Source organism: Amphibalanus amphitrite, unplaced genomic scaffold (assembly GCF_019059575.1).
Source record: "Amphibalanus amphitrite isolate SeventyFive unplaced genomic scaffold, NRLGWU_Aamphi_draft 000833F_arrow, whole genome shotgun sequence".
Lineage (NCBI taxonomy): Eukaryota > Metazoa > Arthropoda > Thecostraca > Balanomorpha > Balanidae > Amphibalanus > Amphibalanus amphitrite.
The window spans coordinates 146670-163768 of record NW_024882327.1 but is presented as its reverse complement, the minus strand read 5'-3'; the positions used below and the strand labels follow the sequence as shown (position 1 = coordinate 163768).

The 17099-nt window shown below is 54.2% G+C and overlaps 1 protein-coding gene and 1 long non-coding RNA gene across 2 annotated transcripts; both read left to right on the top strand.

Moving 5' to 3' along the window:
* The first annotated feature begins 6369 nt into the window (after window positions 1-6369).
* On the top strand, window positions 6370-7403 carry LOC122366823. The gene is made up of 3 exons (XR_006253953.1): window positions 6370-6532; window positions 6890-7014; window positions 7332-7403. It is a non-coding gene; the product is annotated as an uncharacterized LOC122366823 (long non-coding RNA).
* A 36-nt stretch (window positions 7404-7439) lies between these two features.
* On the top strand, window positions 7440-13351 carry LOC122366833. The gene is made up of 8 exons (XM_043339448.1): window positions 7440-7519; window positions 7858-8231; window positions 8474-8685; window positions 9085-9174; window positions 9467-9592; window positions 10031-10212; window positions 10702-10877; window positions 12897-13351. Exons 2-8 carry the CDS (start codon window positions 7907-7909, stop codon window positions 13076-13078), a joined length of 1293 nt encoding a protein of 430 aa, XP_043195383.1. The 5' UTR covers window positions 7440-7519; window positions 7858-7906; the 3' UTR covers window positions 13079-13351.
* The last annotated feature ends 3748 nt before the right edge of the window (window positions 13352-17099 follow it).

The window sequence follows — 17099 nt, the reverse complement described above, 5'->3', positions numbered from 1 at the left end:
TGGGAAATAGGCTGTTTTACATGATGCTAATGATTCCTACAAGTAGTTTGTATTAATTGACTTTTGGGGATCGGGTCCAACTGGTTCCGGTTCCAACTAAGACCGGGTCCGACTGGTTCCAAAAATGTTCAGCCGGGTCTGGTTCGAGTCTGGTTCCCAAAATTTTCATCTTTTGCCATCTCTAGTATATACAATACAGCCAAGGCCGTAGCTATTAGGGGTAGGTAGGGGAAAGTGGGGTAAGACGGTCAGGGTAGGTAAGACGGGCACCCCTTCTGCAGACCAAACCAATAGCGCTACGCGCGAGAAAAATTAGGACCAGAATATTGCCTTAAAGCCTTTCCCACTACATACCACCATTGAAGTCTGGTAAATTTGTGTAGAGTCGATAATCTTTTAGGTATTTTGATTTCTTTAAAACACTCATTTCATTGAAAATATCCATAATGTATTGTGCAAGCTGTTGTGTGCAGCACTATAGTGTTAACCCGCGCACCGACGGGGGGGGCGGATATCCGCCCCCCTGAGGTTTTTCGCGGATAGCGGAAAAACCGCGGCGCGTAGCGCCGCGAAATTTGGTATGACTATTCCCTCATCAATTTTACACATGGTGTGCAAGTTTGAACCTCCTACCTTTTAAGGTCAGGTCACCAGGTCACTTTGAATGACCCAACCTCAAGTCACTTTTTTGCAACTTTGTCACCGTGCCAGAGCTACAGTAGATGTCGGAGGCCTTTGAAAGTCGCAGGATGTTATAAGGTCATTAGTAACTACAATTTGTATATCTCGGAATTTTGATATCGGTGACCTAAGGTCAGGTCAATTTCGCGACCTCCCCATTATAAGTCAATGGGGGAAAAATCAACTCCCTATTTTTACCACTAAAACGGGTCGGAATAGCCCCATATACCATACATGACTTCATATACGATCAACCTTCACTACCTTGAGGTCTGTTTTGCTGTTGAGCAGCTGTAAGGTCATGTGACGTCATCAAAGGTCACCAAAGGTTTTTGGCCAATAACTCCGTACAGGAACAAGATACAGCCGCGTGGATGGTCTCATTGTGTTCAGCTCGTCAAGACGCATCGAATGATATACATGATGACCTCGAGGTCACGTGACCTGAGGTCAACCTTTGACCTTGACCTTTCGAGGTCAACATATATATCATTCGATGCGTATTGACGAGAGGATCACGATGATGCCCTTAGTTTGCTCCTATCTTGACTAATTCGAAAGTTATTCGAGAAAAACTCTCTCCATATCTAGCGCCGCCATTTTGCATTTTTCGACCCCTGTGACGTCATCTTTGACCTGACCTGAAAATGACCTTAGTAAAAATTGTAGATCTTGACCGTGCGTATCCGATGCCGTTCACCGCTTGTCGCTATCTTGCTTCGTTCTCGAGATCTCAGGGGGGGCGGTTATCGGTATCCGCCCCCCCGTCGGAACTAAGTTGGCGCAGACCCCCGTCGGTGCGCGGGTTAAAAACTCGCAATCACTTGTGGTACACTCATATGCCACCACTTGGTTCTCCTTCATCCATGACACCACATGACACTGCCTTGCTTATGACTTTTTAGTGACTATCACAACATGGCGGATGGAGTAGGAGGTAGGTACTCTGCTACATTCACACCGCGCGCGCCGGTTTATGCCGCGGAATATGCGCGGTGATTATAATTGAAGTCGACACGCTTGTCGCCGTCGGCGTGTTTGTAGAAATTCTTAATTTTTGAATTATTCAGAGTGTTGAAGTGCTGAAGTTTCCAGGTTTTGTGTTTTTCATTCAGTTAATGCCTCATAATGTTTCCTTATATCGAATATAAGATTTCATTTGCCACACTGAACTTCACTACAGTGCAATTAAATAACCCATACCCATGCCTTTATTATTACTATTGTTGTCATATTTCCACATTTTTTTTGTAAGAAAAAACAAAGCAAAATAAACGGTAAAAGTATACATTAAGTCCGAGTGACTGTTAAAAGATAAAGTTTTCATATTCTTACATTATTTGACATCCTGAATCCAAAAATGATACTTATATGTCCTGGAAATAAAAGAAAAACATATTCAAACCTGACCTAACCTTACCTATTTACCTACAACCTACTAACCTACAACCTACAAACCTACAACCTAACCTAACCTAACCTACAAACCTACAACCTAAAACCTAAAACCTACAAACCTACAACCTAACCTAACCTAAAGCCTAAAATTTTTGCTGTTACATATTTGTATCAACAGCGTCACAATTGTCCACTCGGACCTAATATATACTAATACCAAATAAACTACAGGAATGAACATTAATGAAAATATAGATAAGTTGCTTATTCTTTTCCCACAGTTATGGCTGCATAGCTTCATGTATTTGATTGAAAGCCTAAGAATTAAAGCTAGAGCTAAAGATAATTCAGATTTTCAGTAATTTACGATAAACCTACAAACAATTAACTCCGTTTGGGTTTTAAATGTCAAGTCGTATGATAGTGCTGTAGGACTAGGTAGGTTTTGGTGCTACTGGTGGTTGGACACGACTGTAAACAGTAAAATTGCCCAATAAATGGGATTTTTCATCTAATTCATAATAATGTTGTAGTCCTGAACTGATCATTTGTGATCACATTAGAATCTCCTACAAAATTAGGGTGAGGCCTGGTGAGATAAGAAATAAGAATCTGTTAGTGCTAATGATAGTTAGCCTTTCTAAAATTGTGTTCTTTAATAACTTAATAGGTAAACTAAATATGAAAATTTGACTTAACACACCACATGCTATATTCACACTTCACACTTGATTTGCTTGTATGTTATCTACTATCTAGCACAATATTTCTTATTCCATTATTTTTATCATGCCAAGAGCTGTAATTGACCGTAATTGACAAATGACAGCAATCCTCAAAACGTAATCTACTATCCATCCTTCAGTATCTTGTCAGCTCTTGGCTGTTGATCTTCCTACAAGTCCAGCTCTAGCTTCCCAGTTCATTAGTCAGTAACAGAGTTATCAATGACATGCTAGGTACCTACCTATTGCAGGTAAACACCTACACCTACTAAATACCATTACCAATATTATCTTACACCAAAGTCAGGTAGGTACTGGACCGGAAGCTAACTGTGTTGTATATCAATGGAGCATATCAGTATCCTCAAACCTGGTCTACAAATAAAGTGGCTGTGGTCTCTGTGATTTAAGATAGAGCTTTTCATGCACACATAGACACACATAATTGCATTGTCCCTGGCTTTCCTATAAAGATGCCTCAAGTCTCAACAGATTGTTGCTTTACCACATGTCTAATGAAGCAACTGAGGTACCCACCTATCTCAGTAGGAAAATAACCTTTTGGCAAATGAAACTCAGTATTACTGAGTCTGAAGCTGAGGTTCACATAATTTTGAACCATAAATTTTGCTGCTTTCCATGTTTTTCAATGTCCTGAATCTAAAAATGATGCTGATTAGTGCAGTTAATATCATGACACCTAATCCATTGAGGGTAGGTCACCTGACCCAACCTTATCTGGCCCAACCCAGCCTGTTTTTCTGCCACAGGCTGGTGTAAGGTGTTAGGTAGGTATAGGTAAGTTTAGTTCAGGTTAGGCCGAGTTGAGTTAGGTAGAGTAGTTGGTGCTAGATCAGGATGAATGAAGTCAGATTAGCAAAAGTAAGGTGCTCTCAACTCGCTGTATCATGATATTTGTTGCACTAATAAACATCATTTATGGATTCAGGGGGTTGTAAAACATAGAAAGGAGCAAAATTTATTCTTGAAAAATCATGTGGACCTCAGCTTCAGTTCTACCAGAAACTGTTAGTTAAGTTTTTTCATGGTGGTAAAAAACTATCATTGTTTGGTGTGGGTAGTTGGGTCAGGGTTCTGTTAAATGTTAATCCTAGACCTACTCTTAGTATCTAGGTACTTTCACTAATTGTATGACAAATTAGGTAACTATTGGAAATGTGTTTTGCCAGAGTTGGGTAGTCATCAGGTCAATTGCCACATTGTGCATACCTTTCCTACAGGTGGAGACTGAATCGTGGTGCCCTGCCCGCGTCTGAGCACTAGTCAACATCACCAGTGGTTGTGCTGCCCCCTGGTGACGGCCGAGCTCTGTTAGTGCCCGCCCGGCCCTCCCGGTGACTGTGCTATTCTACCGGCGCCGGTCCACCCGCAATGTCCGGCTGTGACGATTGGGGCGCGCTGCCGGTGATGGTGGCGCCGCTCTGGAGGCCGCCGCAGCCGGCCGCGCGCGACGAGGACGGCCAGTTCTCGGACGCTGCCGGCTCGGAGGACGAGGAGGATCCGGCCGAGGGCGCCGCCTGCTCCCTGCAGACTGTGGTGGCCGCGCCGGCCGCCGCCGTGCCGCGGCTGGCGCTCAGTGAGATGGTGGCCGCGCCGCAGCCGGTGCCGGCGGGCGGAGGCGACTGGGAGGTGCCGCCGCTGCCCGGCCGGCTCTCCGAGCTCAGCCTGGACGAGAGCGGCGCGGACCGGACCGGCGGCGCCGCCTCGGCCGACGTCAGCCCTCGCTCGGTGGCCGGCACTGCCAGCGTGTCTCTGCGGAGCTACCTGGACCCGGCGGCGGTGGCCGCCGACCTCACGGCCGATATGACCGACTGCGAGACGCTGGACCAGCTGGCAGAGCTGGTGGACACGGGACGGACCGTGCGGCCGGCGCCGTCCGCGTCACCGACCGGCTCCGGCAGCCCCGAGACCGCCGGAGCAGCCAGCCGGCCGGCCGGGGACACCGCGGAACATACCAGCCAACCGACCAGCCAAACTGTCAACTTCACTGCCAACCACACTGCAAACTTCACTGCCAGCCAACCAGCCAGCCACACTGCACCTTACAGCAGCCAATCGGCGAACCACACCGCAAACTTCACTGCCAACCCGGCCGCCAGCCACCCTACCAGCCGCGTCACGGCATGGGGTGATCAGCCGGACCAATCCGACAGAGAACCTCAGGAACCCCGCGCCCGGTGTGCGGAGACCTACGGCTACCTCCCGACTTTACCCGCCCGATCGCCGGCTGACGGTAGAGGTCTGACGTCAGGACAGGACGCGGTGATCTCAGTGACGAGTGGTGTGACGCTCCAGCGGCCGCTGGAGCAGGGTGAGGTCAGGACGGAGGTGGTGACTGCCGGCGGGCTGACCATGCTGAAGGAGTCGTGTCGCGGCGGCACGGTTACGTCGTTCGTGATGACAGAGAAGGTGACGCATTCGGTCCGAGGCGCGGATAGGATGGAGGGTGGGATAGTGTCGCAGTCTGGTGACCTGCCTAAGGGAGGTGACGGGGAGCATCGGCAGAGTCTCGCTGCTGGGCCGGTGATGAAGCGTGGTGGTGGCGACCTGGACGGACCACACAGTGCTAATGTGACCTCAGCGGATGGTACCCGGGCCGCAGTCACGGCGCCGGACCGTGGAGCGCCCGCGCCACTCCCGCCGGCCGTAGTGGTCTCACCGGCCCCTCCAGCTCCCTCTCTGGAGCCCGACCAGCCGGTGGAGTCCTCTGACAGCGGCCGGGGCGACTCGGCGACTCCCGTCGCCGGTGCGGGATCAGCACCGCCCTGTCCCGTCCACGGCTCACCGAGCCGGCGCCGGGCCTTCAAACGGTCACCGGCGCGGCGGCTGTCCTTTACTCTGGAGAGTCCCAGTCCGCTCCTGGTGGAGTACTACATGAAACACCCCGAGGAACGGCTCAAGGTGGGTAGGGGTGGATTATCTGGACTGTGGGAGGATGGTTTAATTAGTCACTCTGCTGATGGCTGAAGTGAGCAGAGATGTTATTTAGGCCTATTACATGGTCTGCCGTTATCATAAGGGCTCACATTGCCAGTATTTCTGCTGTCCGGCTCGTTCGCAAAACTGCAACGGAAAGCCGCTATTTTGTGATAATTATCGCAGCTACCACTGTGATAATTTTGTGTCTCATGAGCGTGAATTTCACTTTCAAGATCCCTTGTGAGCCTGAATGCGCCACCGCGTGTCGCTACAGCAGAGCCCCCATTTCCAGGTGCTGGAGAGCGCCGCGGCGGTGGACCCCGACGTGCTGGAACTGTCGGGGACGGCGCCGGTCGACCCCGAGTCACCCGAGCCGCCGGCCCGGCCGGCCGTGGACCCCGCCCGCGACGGCGACCCGCAGCCGCCCCTCTCGGCAGAGACGGGCGGCGACCGGCCCCGGCGCCGCTGGGCGGACGACGCGGCCTCGGCGGCCGACCTGCGCGCCGCGCTGGCCGGACGACGCGCCTCTGAGGATACGGTGCTGAGCTCACCGCGCCCTGAGGAGCCGCCCGCCGCCGCCCCCGCCCCGGCCGCCGCCCCCGCCCGGATCCCAGACATACCTCTGGGCTGGGGCAGCGTGCTGCGAAACCTCTCAGCGACGGAGGAGGGTAGTGCACCTCCCCATCACCACCACCAGCACCAGCCGGCGGCACCACCGGCCCGGTGGCGGGTCTCTGCACCGCCGCCGCCCCCAGCCACCCTGGAGATGTCTCCCAGACAGGCGGCAGGTGCGTGGGTCTCCGAGGAGTGGGGGGGGGGGTCATTGGTTCAGGGAGGGGTGAGGGGCTGCTGGGTGACGTGCATTAATCGTACCCTATGATAGTTTGGCCTATGGTGCGTAGGAAGTTTTGATGTTAGGGTCTAGTCGAAATGCTGGTAGATTATTGGTGTCTCGCTGATAATATGGGTGCTAACTAACTGGTGCCACCTGTGGTTTATACTGATCTTCACACACCAGTCACTGAAGCAGTGGGTGTCAACAGTGTCTGAGTAGTGAGTGCGCCTACCTGACTAGTGACTGTGCCGTCCGCCCGTCCGTCCGTTTGCTGACTTATGACCGCCCCATGTGTCTCCCCGTTCCGCAGGGTCTCCGTCCGGCCGCCGTCGCCGTGTGCGCGGCTCCCCCCGGCCGCGCCGAGCGCCACCCGCTCTCTCCCCTCTCGCTCTGTCCCGGCGGCCCACCCCCAACTTTGACTCGCACGCGGTTCAGGTGAGCACAGGCTCTGGGCTCTCAGGGACCGTCTGAGAAGGAGTGATATCTGGCTGATTGTTTGTGAAGAAGAGGGATTTTTCCTGATTAGTCATTAAATTATTTTAGTCGTTTCATTGTAGTTTCGTTTCATTTCATTCCTATGGTTGATGCATTTGGATAGTCCGTGTGAAATAGACGTTTTCCTTACAACAAAAATGAACGAATCATTGCCCAGTGTTCGAGTTCACTGTAACCGAGCGTGTAGTTGGTTAACCTACCCTACCTGCTGCTCAATAATCGTTGATGATACTCAATGCTGTCATATGCTGTTTCAGGAGATAGTTCAGGATCGCAGCCCGGGCGCGGACGTCGGCTGGGCCACGCCCTCCCCACCGCCGCGGGGGCCGATCCGGCGGTCTCCGGCCGCCCCCGCCCCGGCCGCTGCCGCCCAGGACCGCCTCACTGCCACTGGTGCCGCCGACCCGGCCGCGGCTGCCGCTGAGCTTCAGGACGTATTCAGGCTGTGAGTCGCTAAGTGGTTTTTATCGTTTGTGGTGGTGAGGACGCAGATCCACTGACCTTTCACATATTTATACTGGACATCGTAGGATGCTTTACATGGCAGTACACGCTACTGAACCTGATTGAGCCCCGCCAGAAGGTCGTGGATTTACATATACCACTATTTCTTCGGCTATGTCTGTGAGCCACTCCTGTACGCTGAGAAAAGACTGACGAACTTCCGATCGCCGTCAGTGCACCCCTGACTATCTTGCTTTATTCCAGTCCCTTTGCTAGTCTGTGATTATCTCGTCTGACATCCTCAGCTGTCAGTCACTGACCCATCTGAGCCCCTTTCAGTCCGGCGCTGGACGAGCTGCGCCAGCTGCTGTCGCTCCACGAGCGGCAGATGGCGGCGCTGGTGGAGCAGCAGCGGCGCCAGCGGCGCGCCCTGGAGGCCGCCTGCCGCCGCCGCGAGGACGCCGTGCTGCAGCGGCTGCGCCGGCAGCTGGCCGCTGCTGAGCTGCTGGCCGCACCACCGGCCGACAGCCAGCCGCCCTCGCCGCCCGTGGAGGCGCCGATGGCCGGCGGAGACGGCCCCTCCACGTCCCCGGCGGCTGCTGGGTGGCGCCGGGCGCCGCGGCCCGACCCCCGGCCCGAGTCGGGTCAGCTGACCTACCGCTGTGAGCCGCACTCGCCGCCGGCCACCCGCCAGGTCAGTGGACGAGGGAGGGGTGAGGTGGTTATACCACGGGAGAAAGGGCTGCTGGTGAAAATATGCTGAGAAGGCGTGGCTGATATGTGTCCTATTTGCTTCCGATCGTTATAGCTTTAAGCGCCTCATAATGTTCTGCAGAAGCCAAAAACTTCTTTTCATACTTTCTGTACTGATTCCAGCTCAAAGACGCTTCTTTTTGTCACCGCTGGTTGTCTGATTTCTAACGAGACTAATCATGTGCTGAACCGTGAAATACAGCCGAACCCTCACCTGACCTGCGCTACTGTGAACACCCCCAGTCGGAGTCCGACCAGCCGTCTGCGTATGAGCGGTACGAGGCGCAGTCCAGCACCCCTCCCGCCCGCGAGAGGCCGCCGCGGCCGGCCTCGGACCCGGTACCGACTCCGGTGGCCCGCCGGCTGGCGGCGTCACCCGGACTTGCAGAACACCCCGTCTGTGTGCCACCGGAGGTGAGCGGGCGAATAGTGGAGGGAGGGGAAGAGAGGGACAGGAGAGGGGAGAGGTAGTGTGATTGTAGGGTAAATGTACGGAGGAAATGAACTCTGGGCGCTGCAGAGGTCTATTAGAGCTTAATGTATTGGAAGGGGCCTATATCAAGGATGTTTGTGTGCTATCGGTGCAGTAATTGATGCATCGATTATAACAAGAGGTAGCTGCCTGAAGTTTGGAACTTGTCCTTTTTTCCCACCGAGAGCTGTTCTGATTTCACTAATCAACACGACATTCCCTTCGTTCAGCTATTCTCTGTAAATTGCCTTCTAGGTTGTCCCCCTGTGCAGTATCGCCGTGTCCAAGACCCCACCACGTCCCCCTGACTCATCTGACCCCCTGTTGGTCCGTGTCACCAGGCGCTCGCACCGGGAATGGAGGCGCGCTACGCTCGGGTCACGGCCGCCGCCCGCGGCTTCCTCACCCGCAGACTGATGCGCACAGAGAAGGTCAGTAACTCGCGAGTCGCGACACGCATGCTGTTAGCATGGCGCATGCTGCATCGGGTGTCATATCCTGGTTTGCAGGCCTTATCAGAATCATGATTTCATCACATTTGCATCGTAAATCAACGAGACTCTAATTTGCATGTTCAGGCAGCAATATTGTGTAGTAAAATTCATTATTTCCAATATTCCGACTGGCAGTCAGTTGCATATGTTTAGTGTTCTTACCGTCCTTTGCCTCTGTTTCCGTCATGTCACTAATATGAACGCTTCTCTCTCCATTTGCCTCATCCAGGTGCAGTCGCTGATTGCCGCGGTCAAAGAGTCGATGGTTTGCGCGCTCCGACTGCAGAGAGAAGTCGACCTCACCAAACAGATTACCAAGCAGGACCTGGAGCTGCACGAGCGACTCTTCAACCAGGTAGGCCGACCGGCGGCTATCAGTCAGTGGCAGGGATGGTCTCCTGATATCAAATCGTGGTCATTGACAGAGTCTGCCGTGTGATCGAGTGAGAATGGCGGCTGCGTCTTCAGTCGATTCGTAATTATACTTTCTTTTCGCTGGTATTGTTTCGCTTTGTCTGTAATTGTTGTTCGTAAGATTATCATTGTTTACGTGTGATGCAAATATTTGACAAAAATATTGATACTTTACTGTATAGTTTGTACAGGGCAGTAGAATGTGTCACCCTCAGCTTCAGCCTCTGACTGTCTGTCCCTCCCTCCCCGTCAGGTGCGCGGCGCGTGCTACTCGCTGCACCAGTTCCACCCTCTGACTGTCCCTCCCTCCCGTCAGGTGCGCGGCGCGTGCTACTCGCTGCACCAGTTCCACCCTCTGACTGTCCCTCCCTACCGGCAGGTGCGCGGCGCGTGCTACTCGCTGCACCAGCTGTGTATCGCCTCCACCCCGCAGCAGCGGCTGGCGGTGATCGCCGCCGACCGGGCGGCCCGCGCGCACGCCGCGGAGAGGAGACGCAGTGGGGACGCCGCTCTGCGACTCTCGCATGCCACGCTGGTCTCACAGCAGCGCAGAAAGTATAGGTGAGGCAACCGCAACCGGTAACTGGAGAAGGTTAGTAGGAAGGGGGTTACTAGGCAGATGGTCAATTATGGCAATTGGCTCAGTGGGATTCCAGTTTGGTGAGAAGAGCAGTGTCTGTCACAATGTGTCGGAGACGTGGATGTGTTAGTATTGTCGTGGGGGGGGGGGGGGGGGTCGCTCTGCCAGCGCAGTTTTACAAAGCCGCCGCATGGTGGTGTCAGCTTTGCCTTACGAGAGCTTACGGACGTCTATCATTTTGTTTGTCACCCGTGATAGCGCAAGGAACCCCTTACTTTTATCGGTCCATGCGTTTTCTTTGCGTCTGTTATTCCATTCGTAGTGTTCAGCTCTTGACCAAGTCCATTCGTTTCCGGATGTATGGCTAATCTTGACTTGGATTTGTGATGTTTTATGGATAATTAGATTATTTTAAGTCTCATGATTTCGCTTTATATGTCTGACGGTACCGCCTCGCCTCTGCCGCACAGGGAGCCGATGTCGGGCCGGCCGGGGTCCGCCGTGCCGCGGCTGAGGGCCCGGCCCTCCTCAGGCGCCGTCTCCGTGTCGCCCAAGACGCGCTCGTCGCCGTCGGGCCGCCCGCGCCGCGTGGTGGCTCACTCGCCGCGCTCGGCCAGCCGCAGCAGCCTCGCCTCCGAGAGGACAGGTATAGTGGGGGCACGGCGGGCTCAGAGACTGGATGTGGGAGGGAATTGGCAAAGGGACGCCCCTTCTTAAACGTCTGTACGAAGTCTGTTAGCACGCCTGTGTTATCACGATTGGATCCAAAGACATAATTATATCTTTGTCGTATTGTCCGCTGGCCCTGTAAGTCTGAAAGTCATGAGGTTGTAGGGCTGTCAGCTGTATGCGGCCCGCTTTATTATGGCCCTTCAGCCGCCGAGCTCATCAGTCCACTACAGCCGATCACAGCCAATAGCTGGCGGTATTACGTCTCTGGTTCACCTGCGCGGTGGCCCCTACACAGCTGTTCGTGAAGTGAATGCTACCATCGTTATATCCGTTCCCGGGAAATCTCAGACCTGTCGGACAGTAATCCACTAAGAGCCATCGCCGGCCGCCGTGAAGTCCAAAACGGCGCCTGTAGAACGCAGGCCGGGTCGATAGGTGGCCCTTTATACGAGTCGGCGGCGGAGTGGATGGCCCTCGCCGGCCGGTAGTTAGGAGCGAAGGGCCGTTTGATGTCACTGGTGGCTGTATTTACAGTGGACTATGGCAACCGCCAGTGTCCCGGTGAGATTCATCACTGACACGCCGCGTGCTGGTCAATGGATGAGTATTTCTTGCTGAGTTATAATCTCGTGACAGGTCACGACTTAAAAGAATCACGGTCTTGTCCTAGGAAAACACTCATGTCACGACTCCATGATTATTTCCTAAGGTTTTGTTTGTCTTTTCTTCAAAGCAGTATTGCTATGAATTGATCGTAGTGGTCTTCCATCAATAAGTGAGCCACTCGATGAAACATTATCAATTATGCGTAGTTTGGGGCACTAACCACAAGATGTTATCCGTAGCTCGCTCGTAAGGGCTGTACTGGGGACGGCTCGGGTCAGCCTTAGCCCGGCTCGGCTCAGCCAGCGGTGCCGGGAGCAGCGGCTGATGGGTCTCCGCGGGCCCACCTGGCCGGCCGGCCGCCGCCGCCGGTACCTCCCCGGTTCAGGGGGAGGGGTGTTGCACGTGCAGCCTGTCTGCGGGGGGGGGGTGGCTGGCGGCATCGATTTTAGACCTGCCCTGGCCAGGCGCGGGTCGGTGCCGGCGACTGTGTCGGCCGTTAGACGCGCCGCCTTACCACAGGCGGGCCGAAATGACCGGGTATGGCAGGGGGCCGGAGGGGCGGTGGGCCGCCACAGCCGGCTGGTCCAGCCTTACCAGACACACTCGGAGCCGCCAACCACATACGATCCAAAGTCGTCGGTCACTGGCGCCGCCGCTGTTATGACGGTGTGCGCGACGACGGGTGCTGGCCGTTTGATGTGACGGCGCGTTAGGTACTTTTTGCATTAGCTAGAAAGGGAACCTGTTTGAAGAGCAATTAACTTTTAGCTACCTCCAATGAAATGGCGGCCGTGCCCGGAGCCTGTCTCCTCCCCTGTCTCTGGGTCTGTCTACATGTCCACCCGTCAGTATTTACGGCGGCCTTTCCGGAAGCCCGTGCTCGCCCTGTCTCCGGGCGGGCCCGTCCGGTCGGCCGGCTGCGCTGTGCGGCCGGCCGGCCCGTCGGCCTGATGTGAGACGTGTCTGCCGTGCTGATCAGCGGCCCGACCCGTGTCGCCGTGTCGCCCAAGGCCGCTGTCGGTCACCGGGACCCACCGACCTACCGACCGACCGATTGACCGACTGATTGACCGACTGACCGGGGGCTGTGGGTATAGCCGCAGTCGGGAACGGTCTTGTCCATTGCTTGCTTTGAAAGGGTTTTGTGTTGATTGGATAGACGAATCGGTCCAATGGAGTTGTGGGTTATGTTGGACGTGATGTTTGGTGTTTGGAGCTTATTTTAGTCTGCTGATGAATATGCTAACTAGGTATGGTTTTTGAAGAATAATGGTTTTCTTTGCAATATATTTTATGGTATTCTTTGCATTATATTCAGTTTCCGTTCGATGCTTCTTTTTCGTGATTTTTGTCGGCGTTCTGTACCGACTCCCTGTTTCTCTTCCAGCCGCTGCCGGTCGCGCCTCGCGCTCCGCGCGCAGTCTGGTTCAGCTGGCCAACATTTACGCGCCAAATCCGGTGCGGCGCGCCAAATCCAGCCAATCGCAGCTGACGAGCGGCGGTTACGGCGGCGCGCCGCAGACGGCCGAGCCCAAGCGGCGCCAGCGGAGCGGGCGCGCCTGGCGCTGAGCGCCGCCCGCCGCCTCCCGCCGCCCGTGATACATCGCCGGCCGCCGCGCGCGCCCTGCAGGTACGCGCCATGTTCCATTGCACTCATTTGTATCCAACTTTCGGCTGTTATCTTCTTCGGTTAAGGACGTCTAGTCGCACGGCACAACGATGTGTCAACGAATGTGTTTTGTAAAATACGTGTCGCGAACGGCTATCCCACGGATGCGAGTTAGAACAGTGCACATATCCAGTAATGGCTGCTGATGTTAAATAAAGATATTCATGCTTTTCCATCTTGTTTTTAACACTGTACCTACAGTGGTGGCGGCCACAATACCACTTCCAATAGTCGGTTCAGACAAAAGCCGGATCGCAGACTATTGTTATTCGTGCTGCATTGATCCTGTTTGGAGACGCCGTCGGCCGGGAGCAGAAATCTGCGTGTTCCTTGGCGGCGTGGTACGGAGTATCGACTAGTCGGGACCGGGAACTGAGCTGTTGGACTGGCCCAGTTACTGACAGGAGATTCAGTTGTGGGTAGTACGGCAGACCGAGCGACCGGGTGTAGCCATAGGGAGTGCAAGAGCCGGGAGCCCAAGGGGGCTCCTTGCATACTCTAAACTTAGAGGGAGATAGCAATATGCCGCACTGGTGGCTGCTAAAACTGGCAGAATCTGAAGCATGAGTAGGCATACGCTGCAGCCACAGGGAAATAACAACGTATGGCTGCCCAGCCTCGGTCCCTTCCTCGGAGGCTGGCCAATTCACAGAAGTTGTCGTAGTGTAGTTGTGTGTCTATCTTACCCTGTAACGGCACCCGTAGACCGATCACGGAGGCTGACTGATAAAAATTAAAAATAATGACAGCTCGGGCGTTCTGGCTTCCTACCTGCCTGTTCTCCTATAACTTGACTCCCCCACCCCTACGTGCTGCAAAGGTCGTCTGTGTGCATCCGACACGTATCGCGCCGGACGCGTTGTCACCTTTGTTATACGATCCCAGACCTGTAAATAACCAGTCTTGGATAGAAGATACTTGATACTGAATGGTTCAAACCCACCTAGCTGGTATTGTGTCGCTCGCATTGCGGCTTTCCGGTTGGTTCTGCGACACCTGAGCGAGCGTCATTTCAGCGAAGGACATTTGAGCGAAGCCTTTTCAGCGATTATCAATTTAAGCGATTGACTTTTTCAGCGATTGTCAAGTCGGCGAATTCAATCACAGCGATTATCAACTTAAGCGAGGACCAGAATAAGCGAAACCAGATTGAGCGAATATATGGAGGTCAATGGGGGACCAATTGAGCGAACACAGTTACAGCGAAACCGAACGCGACGGAAGTCAATCATTTGCTTCTTTTCGGGAATTCTTGCCCTTGGAATACCCGCTTGGTATGTGTCATGCTTCAAGCTGCGCGCGGCAACTTAAAAATTTTCTTTAAAGCTTGGAAACCACAAAAATATCTGGCCTCATTCTGTAACTTTGATCTGGAAATGTGGAACGTGAGAGATAGGAAGATTGAAGGAATGCCAAGAACCAATAATAAACTCGAGGGATGGCACAGGGGGATCCAGTCTATGTTTCAGGGACCTCACCCAAATATCTGGAAATTCGTACGGTGCTTGGGGCAAGAACAAATTTTACAACATGGGGAACTGATCCAAATTCAAGCGGGGGAATTTCGCGAAAAACAGCACAAGCAATATGAATCTCTGAACAAACGTTTGGTCATCATTATTGGCAAACAGCAGGGGGGGGGGGGGGGGTGAAATCGAACCTCTGTAATTTTTGAGAAATGTGGCATTAAATTTGGAGCTTAATGCCTGAACTTTGAACGTGACATCCGCCATCCAGTTCCGGATAACCATGAAAAGTTCCGGAAAGATTCGTTGTACGAACGCTCGCAAAAGAAAGAAGAAAAAATACACCGTTACGGGACGATGAAGTGTTTCGCTGAAATGACAGTCGCTCAAACTGTAGTCGACGAAAAAGATGTCGCTGAAACATAGCTTTCGCTTAATTGATAATCGCTATATTTGATAATCGCTCAATTTGATATTCGCTAAGTTGCCAGTCGCTGAAAATGGTTCGCTCAAATGACGTTCGCTCAAATGACACTCGCTAAAGTCGCTCGCACCGTTTCCGGTTACTAGTGAGCGCTGAACTTTGAGGTCTTCGCTGAATGATGTTATACGCGCCATCCGATCCCCGGCAGGCTATTTCTGGCGTCCCGGTGCCCGATATAGACTCGCCGCCCGACCTAATAGATCCGGGGACGCTAGCGTACGTGGTGACGTCACTCGCTAGCACTGCAATGACTAGTTGGTGGACTGTGCGGCGTATCACTCGATGGCCAAATTGCTACCATCCGGACGTTTTTCGCGGAAAATTAATCCCCCTGGACGATGGACGATGGTTGTAAGCGCTGTTTCGCAAGCCCGTGCACGGCACGCAATTGGCACAGCTTTCCTGGCCCGTAATGATAGTCGACCTCTGCACACGTAGTCATGGTTCCCCGCCAGTCCCGCTCAACTGGTTTGGCTGTTTGCGATGCTTTCATTTTGTTCTGTTGGCGAATGGCTTGTGTATTTCTTTCCTTCTTTCGTCAGAATATTTACGAAGCGCTGTGTGGATATAGGGCCTTGGTGTGTGGCTTCACACCGAACAGGTTTCTGACATCACACACCGGGCTGGAAAATATGCAAATTGTATTTCCATTGCACACCCATTCGAAGCGTTACAACAGCGTGACGTCAACAAGGGTGACCCCTCAGAGGTCACAGGGGTCAGGCCGCAGCGCGCGCTTAGCGGACACAGAGGTGCACCAATGCGACTATTGTACCCTCGCGAGCACCTAAATAAGCCGGACAGCATAGGGACGGTGTCTGAGTGACGCTAACATTGCGTCCGTTAACCACCGCACACATCGTCAGCAGCGCGCACAACGAACGCCGAACACTGGCCGCGTGTATTGAGTGACGGGTAGGCTTGGTTCGACCCGCACATCGCGATATTTTATACCAGACCCTCCCTCCATGGGATCCAGTGGAACCCAGGGACTGACAACTTGCCCTCATACACCCTGCGGCTCCCTCCCAGCCCCGGGGATGACGCGGGAGGAACGCAGCAGCGGTGACTCGTGGTGACATGGCGGACCCCCGGGAGGGGGCTGCAGATTACCCGAGAGCCGACCCTGACTGACGGCGGCTGGACCGGACCGGGCCGGTCCCAGATGGTCTGCGGTGGTCCCGTCCCACGGGATCTGGTCCCGAGGGGAGGACCGATACCGATAGGGCTGCGCCACTACCCCTGGGTTGTGAGGGTGGATAGGTCGAACGATGTTTGCAGGGGATCCTCACAGTCCGGGAGTTTCGAGACGGGGACACGGCGGGCTCTGAACGCTGCGGTACGATCACAGCCGGTCCGCGGGACTGTCGGCTCTTACACTAATGATATGTGGTGCGGGGGACAGCCAGCGCGGCGGCGCCCTCCCCGTCAACAAGGCATCACCCGGGGCAGCGGCGACACTCCGCCCGAGCCGCACACGGCCGTCCGATCGCCCAGCCCGGCCCCGAGACACTCCAGGAGCACCGCTATCAGCGGCGGCATCACCCTAATCATCAGCGTCTCGCATCACATGAGCCCCATCAGGCTAACAGCGTACTGTCCGGAGCGCGCGGCAGTAACATATGACGCCCGTCCGGCCGGGCGGGCCGAGCTGGACACGGAATCGGCCCCGGTCTTATACTGGCTGCGTTCGACAGAGCCCTCTCATAGCGGGACATCAGCGCTGCTGGACTAACGGTTAGCACATCCTCTAGCTGAAAGCATCGGCATCACAATTCACCCGTCTCTCGCATCCAGACATGTTATGAACAAACAACGCGCGTCCACTGATCACATGCCACTCAACGGCGACAAAAATAAACGGCTATCACCGTGTCCGTGCTCTCCGCGGGACATTTGATTGCGTGTCCGGCGGTGTCCGCCGCTCTGGCCCTTTGTACCGGCCGTACTGCGGTGCCGGGCGGCGGCCGG